Raw genomic sequence first — 15604 nt, 5'->3', positions numbered from 1 at the left:
CATTATTATTATCACCAATAATATAAGTATTATTATTTATTAACATTATTATAGTTAGATATATATACATATATATTAATACAAATAAATACAGCTATATAATTAAATATATAAACAAGATATATAATTACTGATATATATAAATACATAAACATAAATAAATACAGATTTATATACCTAAGCATATATACAGATAAAATTATAAAATTATGGATATATACATGTATTTTAAAAAAAAAATTTATTTAAAGATCATAGGATCCAAAAATCGATTTCAAATCCCTACTATATCTGATTTTTTTTGTTTCTGTTTCTTTTAAGGGTACATATCGAATAAAATCCCTAATAACATCAAAATTAGTTATCAATCTCATTCACACTTTATTCATTTATTTATATGCGTAAATGGGCAGTCGACCTCAAAAACACATTTGATGCTACCAATTCCAGTTATAAATGAAACCAAGTTGACATACAATAGCAACCGTCCTTCACCATTATAATTAACTATCAATTATCTATTCTTTCAGTTTTTATTTGCGAAATTAAAACAGAATAATACATGTAACTGGGTATCTGCTCCTGTACATGTATGTTTTTGCCCAAAACACGATTATGAATCAAATTTAAAAATCCTTAAATGCGATTTTGTTAGGAATTAGATATGTAATCTTTTTGCAAACTTTCAATTTCAAATTCTTAATATCGTGTCTTAATTTTGGAGTCAAAGTCGATTTACAAAAAGTCAACACTTTGTGTTCTTGGAGAAATTAGAGTTCAAATCAATGTTGTAGGTTCAATGGGTGTTACACAAAGTTTCAAGGGATCGTTTACAACTTATTTCATGTTGCAACTATTAGCTAAAACCGTCTAGATTTCAAAACACGATTTGAAGTTCATACGAGTTCATTACAACCTGATACAGTGTCTGTTTTATTTTTCTCCTGTTTTAATTTAATTCAAATTCAGACAATCGATTTCAGTTGCAGTTAGGATTATAAAGGCAACACTTAATTTGTTTTTATGACTAGTTTATGATTTATGGCCAATTGATTTTGTGAGAAAGAAGATGAAAAGAGGAACAGACGGGTACGGGTTATAAACATATAAATCGGATATAAAACAGAAATTAGTAATCAGAGTAGATGGTTAAGGTGTATTGTCGGGTTTCAAGAGGTCGTGAGTTCGAGTCTCACTTGAGGCATTCTTTTTATAAAAGCTTATTGGAAGGTAGATTTCTTCTTATTATGTTATATTTATAATTATTATCAGTTATTATTATTATTATTATTATTATTATTATTATCCATACTATTTTTATGATTATAATTATTATTGTTATTATTATTATTGCTAATTTACTAAAAACATATTATAATATAACTTGTATTATTAATATTTTTATATAAGTATTTTCATTTTTATTAATCTTACTCTTATTTTTAACATTATCATTACTATCACTATTACTAAAAGAATCATTACTATTAGAATTACATTAGTATTATTATAATATTTATTATTATTTAAAAAAAATTTATTATCATTTTATCATTTGTAGTAAATTTATTATTTTAATTATTATTATCATCATAATTATTAATATTATCACAACTTTTATTACTAATGATGTAAAAATATATTTTTTAGTAACATTACATAGGAATTAGTTATATTAACAATCTTTAAATAAATATTCATATATATAATCAATTAAGTATTTTAAAAATATATAGATATAAAACTATACGAATAATAATCATTTTCAAATATATATATATATATATATATATATATATATATATATATATATATATATATATATATATATATATATATATAAATTAAATATATAATATATAGAGTTATGATATATGAAATTGTTTGACTACGTGTATGTGTTCTAATATATATATATATATATATATATATATATATATATATATATATATATATATGAATAACATAGGTTCGTGAATCCGAGGCCAACCCTATACTTGTTCAATGATGTTATATGTATTTTTACTACAAAATACAGTATGGTGAGTATATAGTCCCACTTTTAAACTCTAAATATTTCGGGATGAGAATACATGCATTTTATGATTTACGTTATGGACACAAGTGATTAAAAATATATATTCTACGTTGAGTTGTACCACTGGCATACTTCCCTGTAACTTGGTAACTACTATTTACATGAGGTATTGTAAACGCGAATCCTGTTGATAGATCTATCGGGCCTGACAACCCCAACCGGACTGGACGACGAGTATTCAACGGTTGCACAGTACTTCGTTTCGGTGACTACACTTGGTACGGTGTAGGGAGATTTCATAATAAAGGGAATATGCGACGTTGATTAAATGTTAAGTATGGTTACCAAGTGCTCAACAACTTAGAATATTTTTATTAAAATGTTTATGAATATGAAATCTTGTGGTCCATAGTTATAACGCTGCTAGCATCAAACCTATATCTCACCAACTTTATGTTGACGTTTTAAAACATGTTATTCTCAGGTACGAATTAAGTCTTCCGCTGTGCATTTGCTCATATTAAGGATATTACTTGGAATCGATCATCGCAATGGAACCAAATGTTGATGAATTCCGTCCAGCGGGACTTGGACGGGGTTTGACAGAATGGTATCAGAGCGGTGGTCTTAGCGAACCAGGTCTTGCATTAGTGTGTCTGACTAGTAGTTGTTAGGATACATTAATGAGTCTGGACTTTGACCGTGTTTACATGTCAAAAGTTTTGCTTATCTCATCAAGTCGTAAATCATCTACTTATCATCTTTAGGAAGTTGCCTGCTTATCATTCATAAGTCTAGACACGTCTTACTGCATTTAGTGCATCGATAGTGTATAGACAAAATTTCATATCTTAGCGTATCTGATAAATCATATCTTAGCGCATCTGTAGACTTGCCTGACATATGCTGTAGGTTCCCTTGTAGTCTACGAAATCTTTAGTATTATATATATAGATATTCTATATAGCTAGAATATCATCCGATATCCGAAAATCATTTCACATCGAAGATCCTTTCTATCCACCAAATTGCTCACTTGGCGATGAACCTGAAGCACTTAACGGTGAACCTGTTCGAGAAACCATTTTCTCTTTCATCTCTAGAGTATCTCGTCACGATTATATACTATCCCATATCTCAAATCTTATTCATCCGCTCGCTCCAACCGCCAATCATTTCGGTATACTAGCAGAAGTTAACGAACTACGCGCTCGCGTGACGGCTTTGGAAAACATGGTGCGAAGATTGCAAACACCAGCAGCAGCACCAGCATCATAATCAGCACCACCATTATCAACGTCAACAGTACCCTTATCACCCCAACCACAACCGCGTCGTAAACCTCAACATCACAATATGTACATCGGATATCAACATCACACGCCTCAATATCACTATCTGTACTTCGAGTATGATATTTGTTCTACATATCGTTCTACATCGATTATCTTCGCTTTACATATCGTTCGACCTCATTTATCTCCGTTCGACATGACAATTATGTAATCTCTAATGTTTTAGAGATCATGTAATCTAGTAATAACGGTAAATCAAATGAGTTTAATATCCTATTGACTCATTAAAGTCATAATTACATTCGAAGAAAATATATATGCAAGTGTATTTTCATAAAGATTGTAATTAAAAATTCTTTCGTACAAACTGTTAATGATGAAAATATTTTAATGGGTAGGTAGTACCCGAGGAATATGTAGATTTCACATTAATAAGTTACACTGTATATTCTTCGAATCTGATTTAACGGACGTTTACTATCCTATTTACAACTACCGATATACGTATCCGTTCACCACAGAACAACCATCTCCATTCAAATTTCATATTTGGATTTTGACCTATCAGAATCCAACAAGTGGCATAATGAAGGAAACATTGGATAAAATAAAAAGTGTTAGAAACAAACAAATTAACTATGATGAATTTTATTAAGATTCCACGCTAACTGTTCCTAGCTAACTGTTCCCAGCTAACTCTTAATTCCGTATTACATTTATCGCAATTTTATTTCTGTTATTTACTTTTACGCATTTTAAATAACGGGACACGTATACAAGGTTTCGACTTATCATATCGACCCATCTATATATATATTTCGGAACAACCATAGACACTCTATATGTGAATGTGGGAGTTGGCTATACAGGGTTGAAGTTGATTCCAAAAAATATATATGGTTTGAGTTGTGATCAATACTGAGACCGGTACACGGGTCACGATACGTATTAATTAATTCGAATATTATATATTAAACTGTATATGAATTATTAGACTATTGGACCATTGGACAATTGAACTATTGGACTGCTAACTTTGGACAACTAAAATGAATTAAAATATTGATTATAACATATGAAACTAAACGATTCTTCAAGTTTGCCACTTGATTTCATCTTAAACCTCATTTGTACCTCGACAGTTACAATTCGCGTTCAAATCTTTTCATGATTCTTGAAAACACCTCAACCGAGGAGTTGTATCAACCGCACTTCATCTACGGAAGAAAAGATTTATGCACCTGAAAAACTCTCGAACCCAAATTCATAGTTTAACACGTACCCGTGTTGAATCCTTTGCCAATTATTAGCAAAATCAACCTTACAATTCCTTTTCAACGTAACCAATTTTTGTCATAACTTCAGCAAATCATCTTCATTGGTTCATATGAATAAGCCTTATTATAACCTCGATATATACACGTTGTCCTTTCGCCGTCGTTACCGGAGAACCTTTTATATTCCACAACATCATCAGCCGAGGTACCAGCAACTCGTCATCTCTTTGGCAGAAACCGCAATCAGTATTTTGAAAATCTCGCAGAACTTCTCCAGTCATACCGATAACGTCTACCCCTAAGAATTTCATACTCCAAATGTGAAGTTTCTGAAAAACACCCTGAACTGCGAACTAGTTCTTGAAATACTGATGAACTAGTTCCAGGATATTCTGGTAATTTGAAAAATCAAAATTCGTGCCATTACCATTTCTTTCTAAGAGCATTAGCTAAGTTCATTCCAAATTTCATACCTACGAATTCCGGACCATTACTCGCTTGACTCGAAGTCGGGAAGAGAAAACGAAAGCATGAGGCTCTGAAAAATAATGAAGAATACAAAGGCTGATAACAACCCCGAAATTACAAACCGTGTACATCAATATAAAGACACGGGAGAACTAGAAAAACTATGAACACAAGAGTATAGTAGAAGTAAATAGATTCTTCTGGTGACAGATGAAAGAGAAGAATGAAAGATATGGAAGTTAGAGGTATAACAAGAATCAGAACGGGATGGAGCATTTTAGAGAATACTTGGAGGTATGAATCGAAGGAGAAAGGATAGGAGATGTGAGGTATGGAAGTAAGGAAGAGAAGGAGGTGGATTTATAGTGAATATCCGACAAAGAAATCGAAACAGATTGCTGCATTAAATCAAAGAAGATCCTGATTGTCGAAGAACCAAATCTTATTACGTAAGATTTTCTTTAAGTCCCTTAAATCCCGGAAGTCAATAGTAATTACGTCATTAGTTGAAACGAATATATACTTATTCAATTCACTCTTTTGTGATAGCTTCACTCGTGCGCTTCACATTATCGAATCGTTTTATCTATATCTCTCAATAATGATAAAACTCCATTATTGCCTCATATACGTCATAAAAACATTCTTATTGTTATCCATGACGACCTCTATCAAATTTCGGGGACGAAATTTCTTTAACGGGTACGTACTGTAATGACCCAGAAATTTCCGACCAAATTTAAACCTTAATCTTTATATGTTTCCGACACGATAAACAAAATCTGTAATGTTGAGTCTAGAAAGTTTGAAATCTATATTTAAGTAATCAAATACCCTTTGACTAGGCCCGACGATTCACGAACAACTGTGTATAGTAAATATGTAAATATATATATATATATATATATATATATATATATATATATATATATATATATATCTATATGTATATATATATATATGTATATATATATATATATAATTGTTATGTATAAGTTATTATACTAACTTAATTACTAAAAATAATTATTTTTATTTTTATTTTTATCAGTATTCTTATTAATATTATTATGATATTAATATCATTATTATTTATATGATTATTATTAATATTAGTTTTATTAATATTATTAGATACGAAATTCGATACAAATAATGTGATAAAATTTATAACATTATTATTATCGCCAATAATATAAGTATTATTATTTATTAACATTATTATAGTTAGATATATATACATATATATATATATATATATATATATATTAATACAAATAAATACAGCTATATAATTAAATATATAAATAAGATATATAATTACTGATATATATAAATACATAAGCATAAATAAATACAGATTTATATACCTAAGCATATATACAGATAAAATTATAAAATTATGGATATATACATGTATTTTTTTTTAAAAAATGTATTTAAAGATCATAGGATCCAAAAATCGATTTCAAATCCCTACTATATCTGATTTTTTTTGTTTCTGTTTCTTTTAAGGGTACATATCGAATAAAATCCCTAATAACATCAAAATTAGTTATCAATCTCATTCACACTTTATTCATTTATTTATCTGCGTAAATGGGCAGTCGACCTCAAAAACACATTTGATGATACCAATTCCAGTTATAAATGAAACCAAGTTGACATACAATAGCAACCATCCTTCACCATTATAATTAACTATCAATTATCTATTCTTTCAGTTTTTATTTGCGAAATTGAAACAGAATAACACATGTAACTGGGTATCTGCTCCTGTACGTGTATGTTTTTGCCCAAAACACGATTATGAATCAAATTTAAAAATCCTTAAATGCGATTTTGTTAGGAATTAGATATGTAATCTTTTTGCAAACTTTCAATTTCAAATTCTTAATATCGTGTCTTAATTTTAGAGTCAAAGTCGATTTACAAAAAGTCAACACTTTGTGTTCTTGGAGAAATTAGAGTTCAAATCAATGTTGTAGGTTCAATGGGTGTTACACAAAGTTTCAAGGGATCGTTTACAACTTATTTCATGTTGCAACTATTAGCTAAAACCGTCTAGATTTCAAAACACGATTTGAAGTTCATACGAGTTCATAGCAACCTGATACAGTGTCTGTTTTATTTTTCTCCTGTTTTAATTTAATTCAAATTCAGACAATCGATTTCTGTTGCAGTTAGGATTATAAAGGCAACACTTAATTTGTTTTTATGACTAGTTTATGATTTATGGCCAATTGATTTTGTGAGAAAGAAGATGAAAAGAGGAACAGACGGGTACGGGTTATAAACATATAAATCGGATATAAAATAGAAATTAGTAATCAGAGTAGATGGTTAAGGTGTATTTTCGAGTTTCAAGAGGTCGCGAGTTCGAGTCTCACTTGAGGCATTCTTTTTATAAAAGCTTATTGGAAGGTAGATTTCTTTTTATTATGTTATATTTATAATTATTATCAATTATTATTATTATCTATACTATTTTTATGATTATAATTATTATTGTTATTATTATTATTGCTAATTTACTAAATACATATTATAATATAACTAGTATTATTAATATTTTTATATAAGTATTTTCATTTTTATTAATCTTACTATTATTTTTAACATTATCATTACTATCACTATTACTAAAAGAATCATTACTATTAGAATTACATTAGTATTATTATAATAATTATTATTATTTAAAAAAAATTTATTATCATTTTATCATTTGTAGTAAATTTATTATTTTAATTATTATTATCATCATAATTATTAATATTATCACAACTTTTATTACTAATGATGTAAAAATATATTTTTAGTAACATTACATAGGAATTAGTTATATTAACAATCTTTAAATAAATATTCATATATATAATCAATTAAGTATTTTAAAAATATATAGATATAAAACTATATGAATAATAATCATTTTCAAATATATATATATATATATATATATATATATATATATATATATATATATATATATATATATATATGAATAACATAGGTTCGTGAATCCGAGGCCAACCCTATACTGGTTCAATGATGTTATATGTATTTTTACTACAAAATACAGTATGGTGAGTATATAGTCCCACTTTTAAACTCTAAATATTTCGGGATGAGAATACATGCATTTTATGATTTACGTTATGGACACAAGTGATTAAAAATATATATTCTACGTTGAGTTGTACCACTGGCATACTTCCCTGTAACTTGGTAACTACTATTTACATGAGGTATTGTAAACGCGAATCCTGTTGATAGATCTATCGGGCCTGACAACCCCAACCGGACTGGACGACCAGTATTCAACGGTTGCACAGTACTTCGTTTCGGTGACTACACTTGGTACGGTGTAGGGAGATTTCATAATAAAGGGAATATGCGACGTTGATTAAATGTTTAGTATGGTTACCAAGTGCTCAACAACTTAGAATATTTTTATTAAAATGTTTATGAATATGAAATCTTGTGGTCCATAGTTATAACGCTGCTAGCATCAAAACTATATCTCACCAACTTTATGTTGACGTTTTAAAACATGTTATTCTCAAGTACGAATTAAGTCTTCCGCTGTGCATTTTCTCATATTAAGGACATTACTTGGAGTCGATCATCGCAATGGAATCAAATGTTGATGAATTCCGTCCAGGGGGACTTGGAAGGGGTTTGACATCTGGGCTACTGGATAAGTTGATTTCCAGCTAGTTCGGTTCGAGTAGATGATTTTTCGTTTAGACCTCGTCTTAATCCGAGTTACGGTTTAGAATTTATGGCCATCTGAAAGTCACTACACCCTTTTAACGTTGTGCTGAAATTTCTGACCTACTCGCACTTAAACCATCATCACGGTCAAATGAAGATGATTTTGGTTCTGGAAATTGGTCAACCTCTAGGGGACTCATATACGGAGCCATGGCCACTGGTCTCACCTCATTTCAGTTTATATAGAGGTCGTGGCGACTGAACGAAGTCAGCCTTTATTTCAAACTCTATTCTTGATTGAAACTTACTTTACACTTTTTGATTAATGATGAATGATGATGATACTTAAGACCTAATTTACATACTTTTAAACCTTTGGGAACGATTTACTGACTTAGTAACTTTTGACTTAGGTTGAGGACCTTTCGGACCAACCACTTGCTTACTATTCCCGCGTATCGACTTTTACTACTTTCCACTGTGAGTTATAGCATCCCTTTTTACTTTAACTATTTTGGGAACTGAGAATACATGCGCATTTTACGTTTTACATACTTGGCATGAGTACTTAAGCTTTATATATGTGTGGGTTATACAACGGCATAAACTTTCCCCTTAGCTCGGTAACGTTTAGTCATTGGTCTTTGAACCGGTGAACGCGAATCTTAGATATGGATCCATAGGGTTTGACATCCCCACTCGGGCTAGTAGCGCTAGCATTTAACGGATTTTTATACTTTGTAAACTTACGCACTCGCCAAGTGTACTTTTAGGGGGTGTTATTTACGTTAAGTTAGTTACCAAGTGCCCACGGTTGAACATATACTTTTCATACTGTTTTAAAATACTGAAATCTCATGGCCTACCTTACATTACTGTTATAATTAAACTATAGATCATCAACCTTTGTGTTGATGTTTTTAAGCATGTTTTTCTCAGGTGCTTAAGGTTTGGTTGCTTCCGCTGTTGTAGTCTTGCTGTAGACACCCGCTGCTTGTGTTAGAGATGTCCTCGCATGAAACGTTTATCTTGCATTCACAAACTTTATTACTTTTGAACAATGTATTCGTAACGACCATTGGGTCACGTACTATCATTAATTGCTTCTATTCATAGAAGCATACTTTTGTTGTAAAACATTTGATGTTGGTTAAGACATCACCTTTTCTTATGAATACAAACTTCTTTTAAAACAACATATAGTGTTCGACCTTGTAATGATCCTATTGTTGATGATCCGTACACGTTAATTTTGTATGGGGCATCACATTTGACACGCCCTAGTCAGAGAATTTGAACTGCTTTAGTACTTCGATGTATATATCTTTGGGGATATTCTAGATGCATTTTGGTAATGTCGGTTACCAGATGTTCAATCCATACGAATGAATTTTTAACACTTGCGAGTGTATGATTATTAAATAAATGAAATCTGGTGGTCTATTAAAATTATGAAATTGATTGATTACGATAAACTAATGAACTCACCAACCTTTTGGTTGACACTTGAAAGCATGTTTATTCTAAGGTTTGAAAGAAATCTTCCACTGTACATTTGCTCATTTTAAAGATATTACTTGAAGTCATTCATGGAAATTTTCAAAAGCCGTTGCATTCAAGTCGTTGAGTTTATTAAAGATTATGATTAAACAAATGACAGTTTAGTCATTTATAGTTAAATTTTATGAAAGAGTATGCATGCCTATCAACTTTCAATGAAATGAAAGTTTGTCTTTTAAAACGAATGCAATGTTTGTAAAATATATCATATAGAGGTCAAATGCCTCACCATGTATCCATATGTTATTGTATTCGTCCTTATGGATTAGGACGGGTTGCTTCAAGGTTGAATATGTTAAGTCTACACCACAGTGCAGATTCAAGCCTCGTAGAAGACTTATGGATTCGGGCGAGTTTTCGGTTATATGTCGGTTCCAAGGTGGAAAGCTTTACTCGGTATTACTAGATTCAGGTGCTAGTGTTAATTTGATGCCAGCAGAAATAGCAAGATTGTTGGGGATCAGAGAGTTAGTCCGCACTACTACTGGCATCCATTTTGGGAATCAAACCATCGATAACCCGATAGGGATTGCGGTAGATGTACCCATTAACATTCACGGTGTGAACTTTGAAGAAGAATTTTTCATTATGGATTGTGCAGCGGACAAGAAAACACCGATAGTGTTGCGACGAGGATTCTTAACAACCGCAAGAATAACCCTTGATTTCGATAAAGGTACAATAGTGATAAGGGACGAAGATATGAAGACCACTCTTAAAGAAAGATTTGGGTATGGTTACGACTCTAGTAACATCGGAGTCAAGGACCCCGATAATTGCTAGTCATGGGAGAGGAGTCGAGTGCGTGACTCTAACATAAACATCGCACAATTGTGTAAAGTCTGTAAGTTTGTTTTTATTTTTATTTTTGTATACACTCTTAAAACAGAAAAACCATAAAAAGTATAAAACATTGAAAAAAAGGGATGAAAGGTATATCGCGGCCGGGATATGTCCCATCGCGACCGCGGTTAGCTGACAGAAATTTTGACTATCAGATACGAGGTTCATCGCGACCGGTATAAAGGTCATCGCTACCGCAATTTAGGTGTCAGAAAAAACTGGTACCATGTTTGTGCTTATCGCGACCGCGATAACCCCCATCGCGACCGCGATTCGGGCCCAGCTCAAATTTGTTTTTAATTTTAATTACTGTTTTGGTTTCAAAAACACACACACATACACTCGTTGAATGTCTTGAACTCCCACACTAAACCCTAATCGATTTTCAGTTCAATTCAACATCAAATCCATCATTAGTCATGCCTCTAAAGACAAAGGTAATGATTTTAACATCCTTTCTAAGTGTATTTGGTTCTAATTTTGATTTCTAATTGGGTGTTCATATGGGTTTTGTTGAAATCTAGTGTGGGGGTGTTGATTGCTTGTTTTTGGCCGAATTTGATTTGGATTATGATTGTATAACATGCTATTTGATCTTAATTTGCTCGTTTTGATTATAGGGTTCTTAAGTATGTGGAAGTTTGGCCCCTACTTTGATTTTGATAATTAATTGTTATGTATTGGTGTTAGTTGTGCTAGTTATTAAGATTGTTAGTTATTAATTGTCACGAATCACTTGATTGCTTGATTTTTAAATTAGGGTTCATGTCAATTTGGGTAATTTTGAGCTAGTTGACTGAGTTTGACTTTTGAATTGTGATTAAATGATGCGATTGGAATATGCCTAATTCATGTGTTATTCGTTAAACTTGATTATATCTATTATTGCATGAAAGATGGTATTGGCATTATGAAAAATGTTTTTTTTTTATGTGTTTATGAGATATTATGGTTGTTTGTTGATTGAGTTTTTGAATGTGGTGGTTATTTATTAAACATGCAAGCAAATGTGGAAAATGAGATATTACTTGGTTGTTAACTAACGCTAACATTTTCTTTTTCCCATTTTGTTTCTTTTGTATGTGGTTGTTTTTGTAGGGAACGAAAAGACCTAATGCTTCACAAAGTGTGCCAATGGCACCCGTTCATCCAAGGGCTCATAAGCTCCCTAAGGATTTGCATCCTTACTTGGTTTGGGAGCGTAGTAATGAAAATTATATGGAATGGATGGATGTGTTAACTGAAATAGAGGACCGTAATTTTATATCTACGCGTTATCCTGATTGGGAACCTCTTGAGGAGGTTGGTTTAGCTGAGGAGGGACGCGAAATGTTGGTTCAACAGTATAGGATAGGTCCTGGGGAACGTATTGGTTTTAGTGATTGGTATGAGTTCTTTCACCTTGATCGTCCGATCTACAAAGTGTGGTGTTTAGAGTTTTTCTCAACTACTCATTTTGTCCCAACTGCTATACTTTATGATGATGTGTTATTAAGTTTTCGGTTAGGTGTTCAAATGCGCTCCATGACTATTATGGACATGGCTAATGCACTTACGATTTATGAAGATACCGAGGTGGATGAGGATACCTTGGGGTACTATCTTACTAGGTGTAAGCGTTTCACTAATTCGTTTCGGCATGAGGTAGCTTGGTACAACATGACTCATAAGCACAGTTACAAACCGAGTAGCATGAGACGACCCGTCCTAATCCATAAGGACGAATACAATAACATATGGTTACATTACGAGGTTCTGACCTCTATATGATACATTTTACAAACATTGCATTCGTTTTTGATAGACAAACTTTCATTACATTGAAAGTTGACAGGTATGCATACCATTTCATAATATTCAACTATAAATGACCTAATCTGTCATTTACTTAATAATAATCTTTATTGAACTCAACGACTTGAATGCAACGTCTTTTGAAATATGCCATGAAAGACTCCAGTTAATATCTTTAAAATGCGCAAATGCACAGCGGAAGATTTCTTTCATACCTGAGAATAAACATGCTTTAAAGTGTCGACCAAAAGGTTGGTGAGTTCATTAGTTTATCATAATCAATCATTTTCAATAATATAATAGACCACAAGATACTCATATTTCGAAAACAATCTGTGCAGGTCTGCTCACTGCTGTAAAAATCATTCATACGAAATTAACACCTGGTAATTGATATTAATAAAATGCATCTAGAATATCCCCCGCATACAGGCATTTCGCAAACTGCATGCAAACTGCATACAAACAGGCCACTCTTTTAAAAATGACGGTTGTGTACACCTCACAAACAGGTAATTACTTTTAAAGCTGACGGTTGTATACTAAAATCGAAGTACTAAAGCAGTTCAAATTCTCTAACTTTGGCTTGTTAAGGCCCATAGATCTATCTTTAGGAATCACGTCAATTTGGGGGTCTGTTCCCAAATTCTTAGATTACCAGACTATAAAGGGGTGATATCCGATGTATTCGTAACTCAATCGTAGAATGTTTTTAGGTACTTGTGTCTATTTCGTCAAACATTTATAAAAGTAGTGCATGTATTCTCAGTCCCAAAAATATATATTGCAAAAGCATTTAAAAAGGGAATAATGAAACTCACTATACTGTATTTCGTAACAATAATTTAAATGACGGCACTGAACAAGTGCATGGTTGGCTTCGAATTCACGAACCTATATTAGGTATATATATTTATATGTTGGTCAATATTTGTCTAACTATTTAAGTCAAGTCGTAATGTATCACAATCCTAATGCTCGAGATTATTATGCAAAAGCCAACAAAAGTCATCTTGACTCAAAATGACTTCCAAAATCTATACATGTTTAAATATAGTCGTCTTTTATATTTAAATATATTAATTAGATTATATTAAATTAAATAATACAGGTCATTTATTACAACAACAACAACAACAACAAAACCCAATACCACATGAGTGGTGTATGGGGGAGGTGAGATGTAGACAATCCTTCCCCTATCCGAGAATAAAAACAAGTCATTTCTCCACCCAGAGTGAAACACTCTCAAAAGTAGAGAAAGTCATCCCTCTCTCTATTCTACGGATAAAGAGATTGCTTCCGAGTGGACCTCCGGCCAATAAGTAGGAAAATATTTTTTTTAAAAAAGTAAAATTAAATTAAAAATAAAATTGAAACGCCATGAAAATGGTAGAATCAAATTTCCTTGGGTTTTAAATCCTGCCTGGAATTCAATTTAGGCTCTAAACGGCAGTCAAGACGCCAATAAATCGACGCTTGCTGTTGACTCAAAAATTTAGGTCATTTATTAATAAATAAAAATTTATATTAACATTTATATATGATAAAATATACTTTTATATATCTCAAGTAATATAATTTATATAATTCACCCAATATCATAAAAATATAGTGGTATGTATTATTGATGTAATTCTATTACGTGTGATAAAAATATCTTTGTATCACATATTTATTTGATAAAATAATATTAATAATAATAATAATGAGTAATAGTTATATTATTTTGTAATAATAATAATATTAATATTAATTATTTTAATAATAATAATAATAGTAATAATAATAATAATAATAATAATAATAATAATAATAATAATAATAATAATAATAATAATAATAATAATAATAATAATAATAATAATAAAAATAATGAAAACAATATTTTTATCTAAACTATAATCTTACATTATTTTAATTTCATCATGATACTTATACCCATTATTTCCTAATCGATTTGTTTAATAGCTTTTAGTCCTTTTTTTATATCGCATTCATATTAATGATAATAATATTAATCATAAAAATTAGATGATACTAATATTAGTGATAATGATAATAATAATAATAATTATAATAATACTAATGATGATACTAATAATTATTATAATGATAATAATAATAATAATAATAATAATAATAACAATAATAATAATAATAATAATAATAATAATAATAATAATAATAATAATAATAATAATAATAATAATATTAATATTAATAATAACCTTAGTGATAATAACGATAGTATCAATAATAATAATAATAGCAATTTTAATGATAATATTTATATTGATATCGATAATAATAATAATAATATTCAGATAATAATAATAACGACCATAATAACGACGATGGTAATAATAATAATCATTTTTAATAATAATACTAAGATTAATGATAATTCAGTTGGCTATATCTTTTAAAACGTTCATCGAAATCATACGCTTTCTAAATGAAAAGTTATTAATTTTTCGCCAGCTTTCCAACGCCATGCAAATCATATACCTTATCTCAGTAGCATATGTATTAAATTCATGATCTATCATAAACTATTTAACGACAAAATTAAACATACCAGCATGCATAATCATATATACTCGAAC

General features: G+C 30.4%; 1 protein-coding gene across 1 annotated transcript; it reads left to right on the top strand.

The window, feature by feature from the left end:
• The first annotated feature begins 10697 nt into the window (after positions 1 to 10697).
• Positions 10698 to 11141, top strand: LOC139892490 (uncharacterized). The gene has a single exon (XM_071875598.1). The coding sequence runs from the start codon at positions 10698 to 10700 to the stop codon at positions 11139 to 11141; it is 444 nt and encodes a 147-aa protein (XP_071731699.1).
• The last annotated feature ends 4463 nt before the right edge of the window (positions 11142 to 15604 follow it).

This window comes from Rutidosis leptorrhynchoides, chromosome 1 (genome assembly GCF_046630445.1).
Source record: "Rutidosis leptorrhynchoides isolate AG116_Rl617_1_P2 chromosome 1, CSIRO_AGI_Rlap_v1, whole genome shotgun sequence".
Taxonomy (NCBI): Eukaryota; Viridiplantae; Streptophyta; class Magnoliopsida; order Asterales; family Asteraceae; genus Rutidosis; species Rutidosis leptorrhynchoides.
The sequence above is the reverse complement of the archived record's forward strand: the minus strand, read 5'-3'. Positions and strand labels throughout refer to the sequence as shown.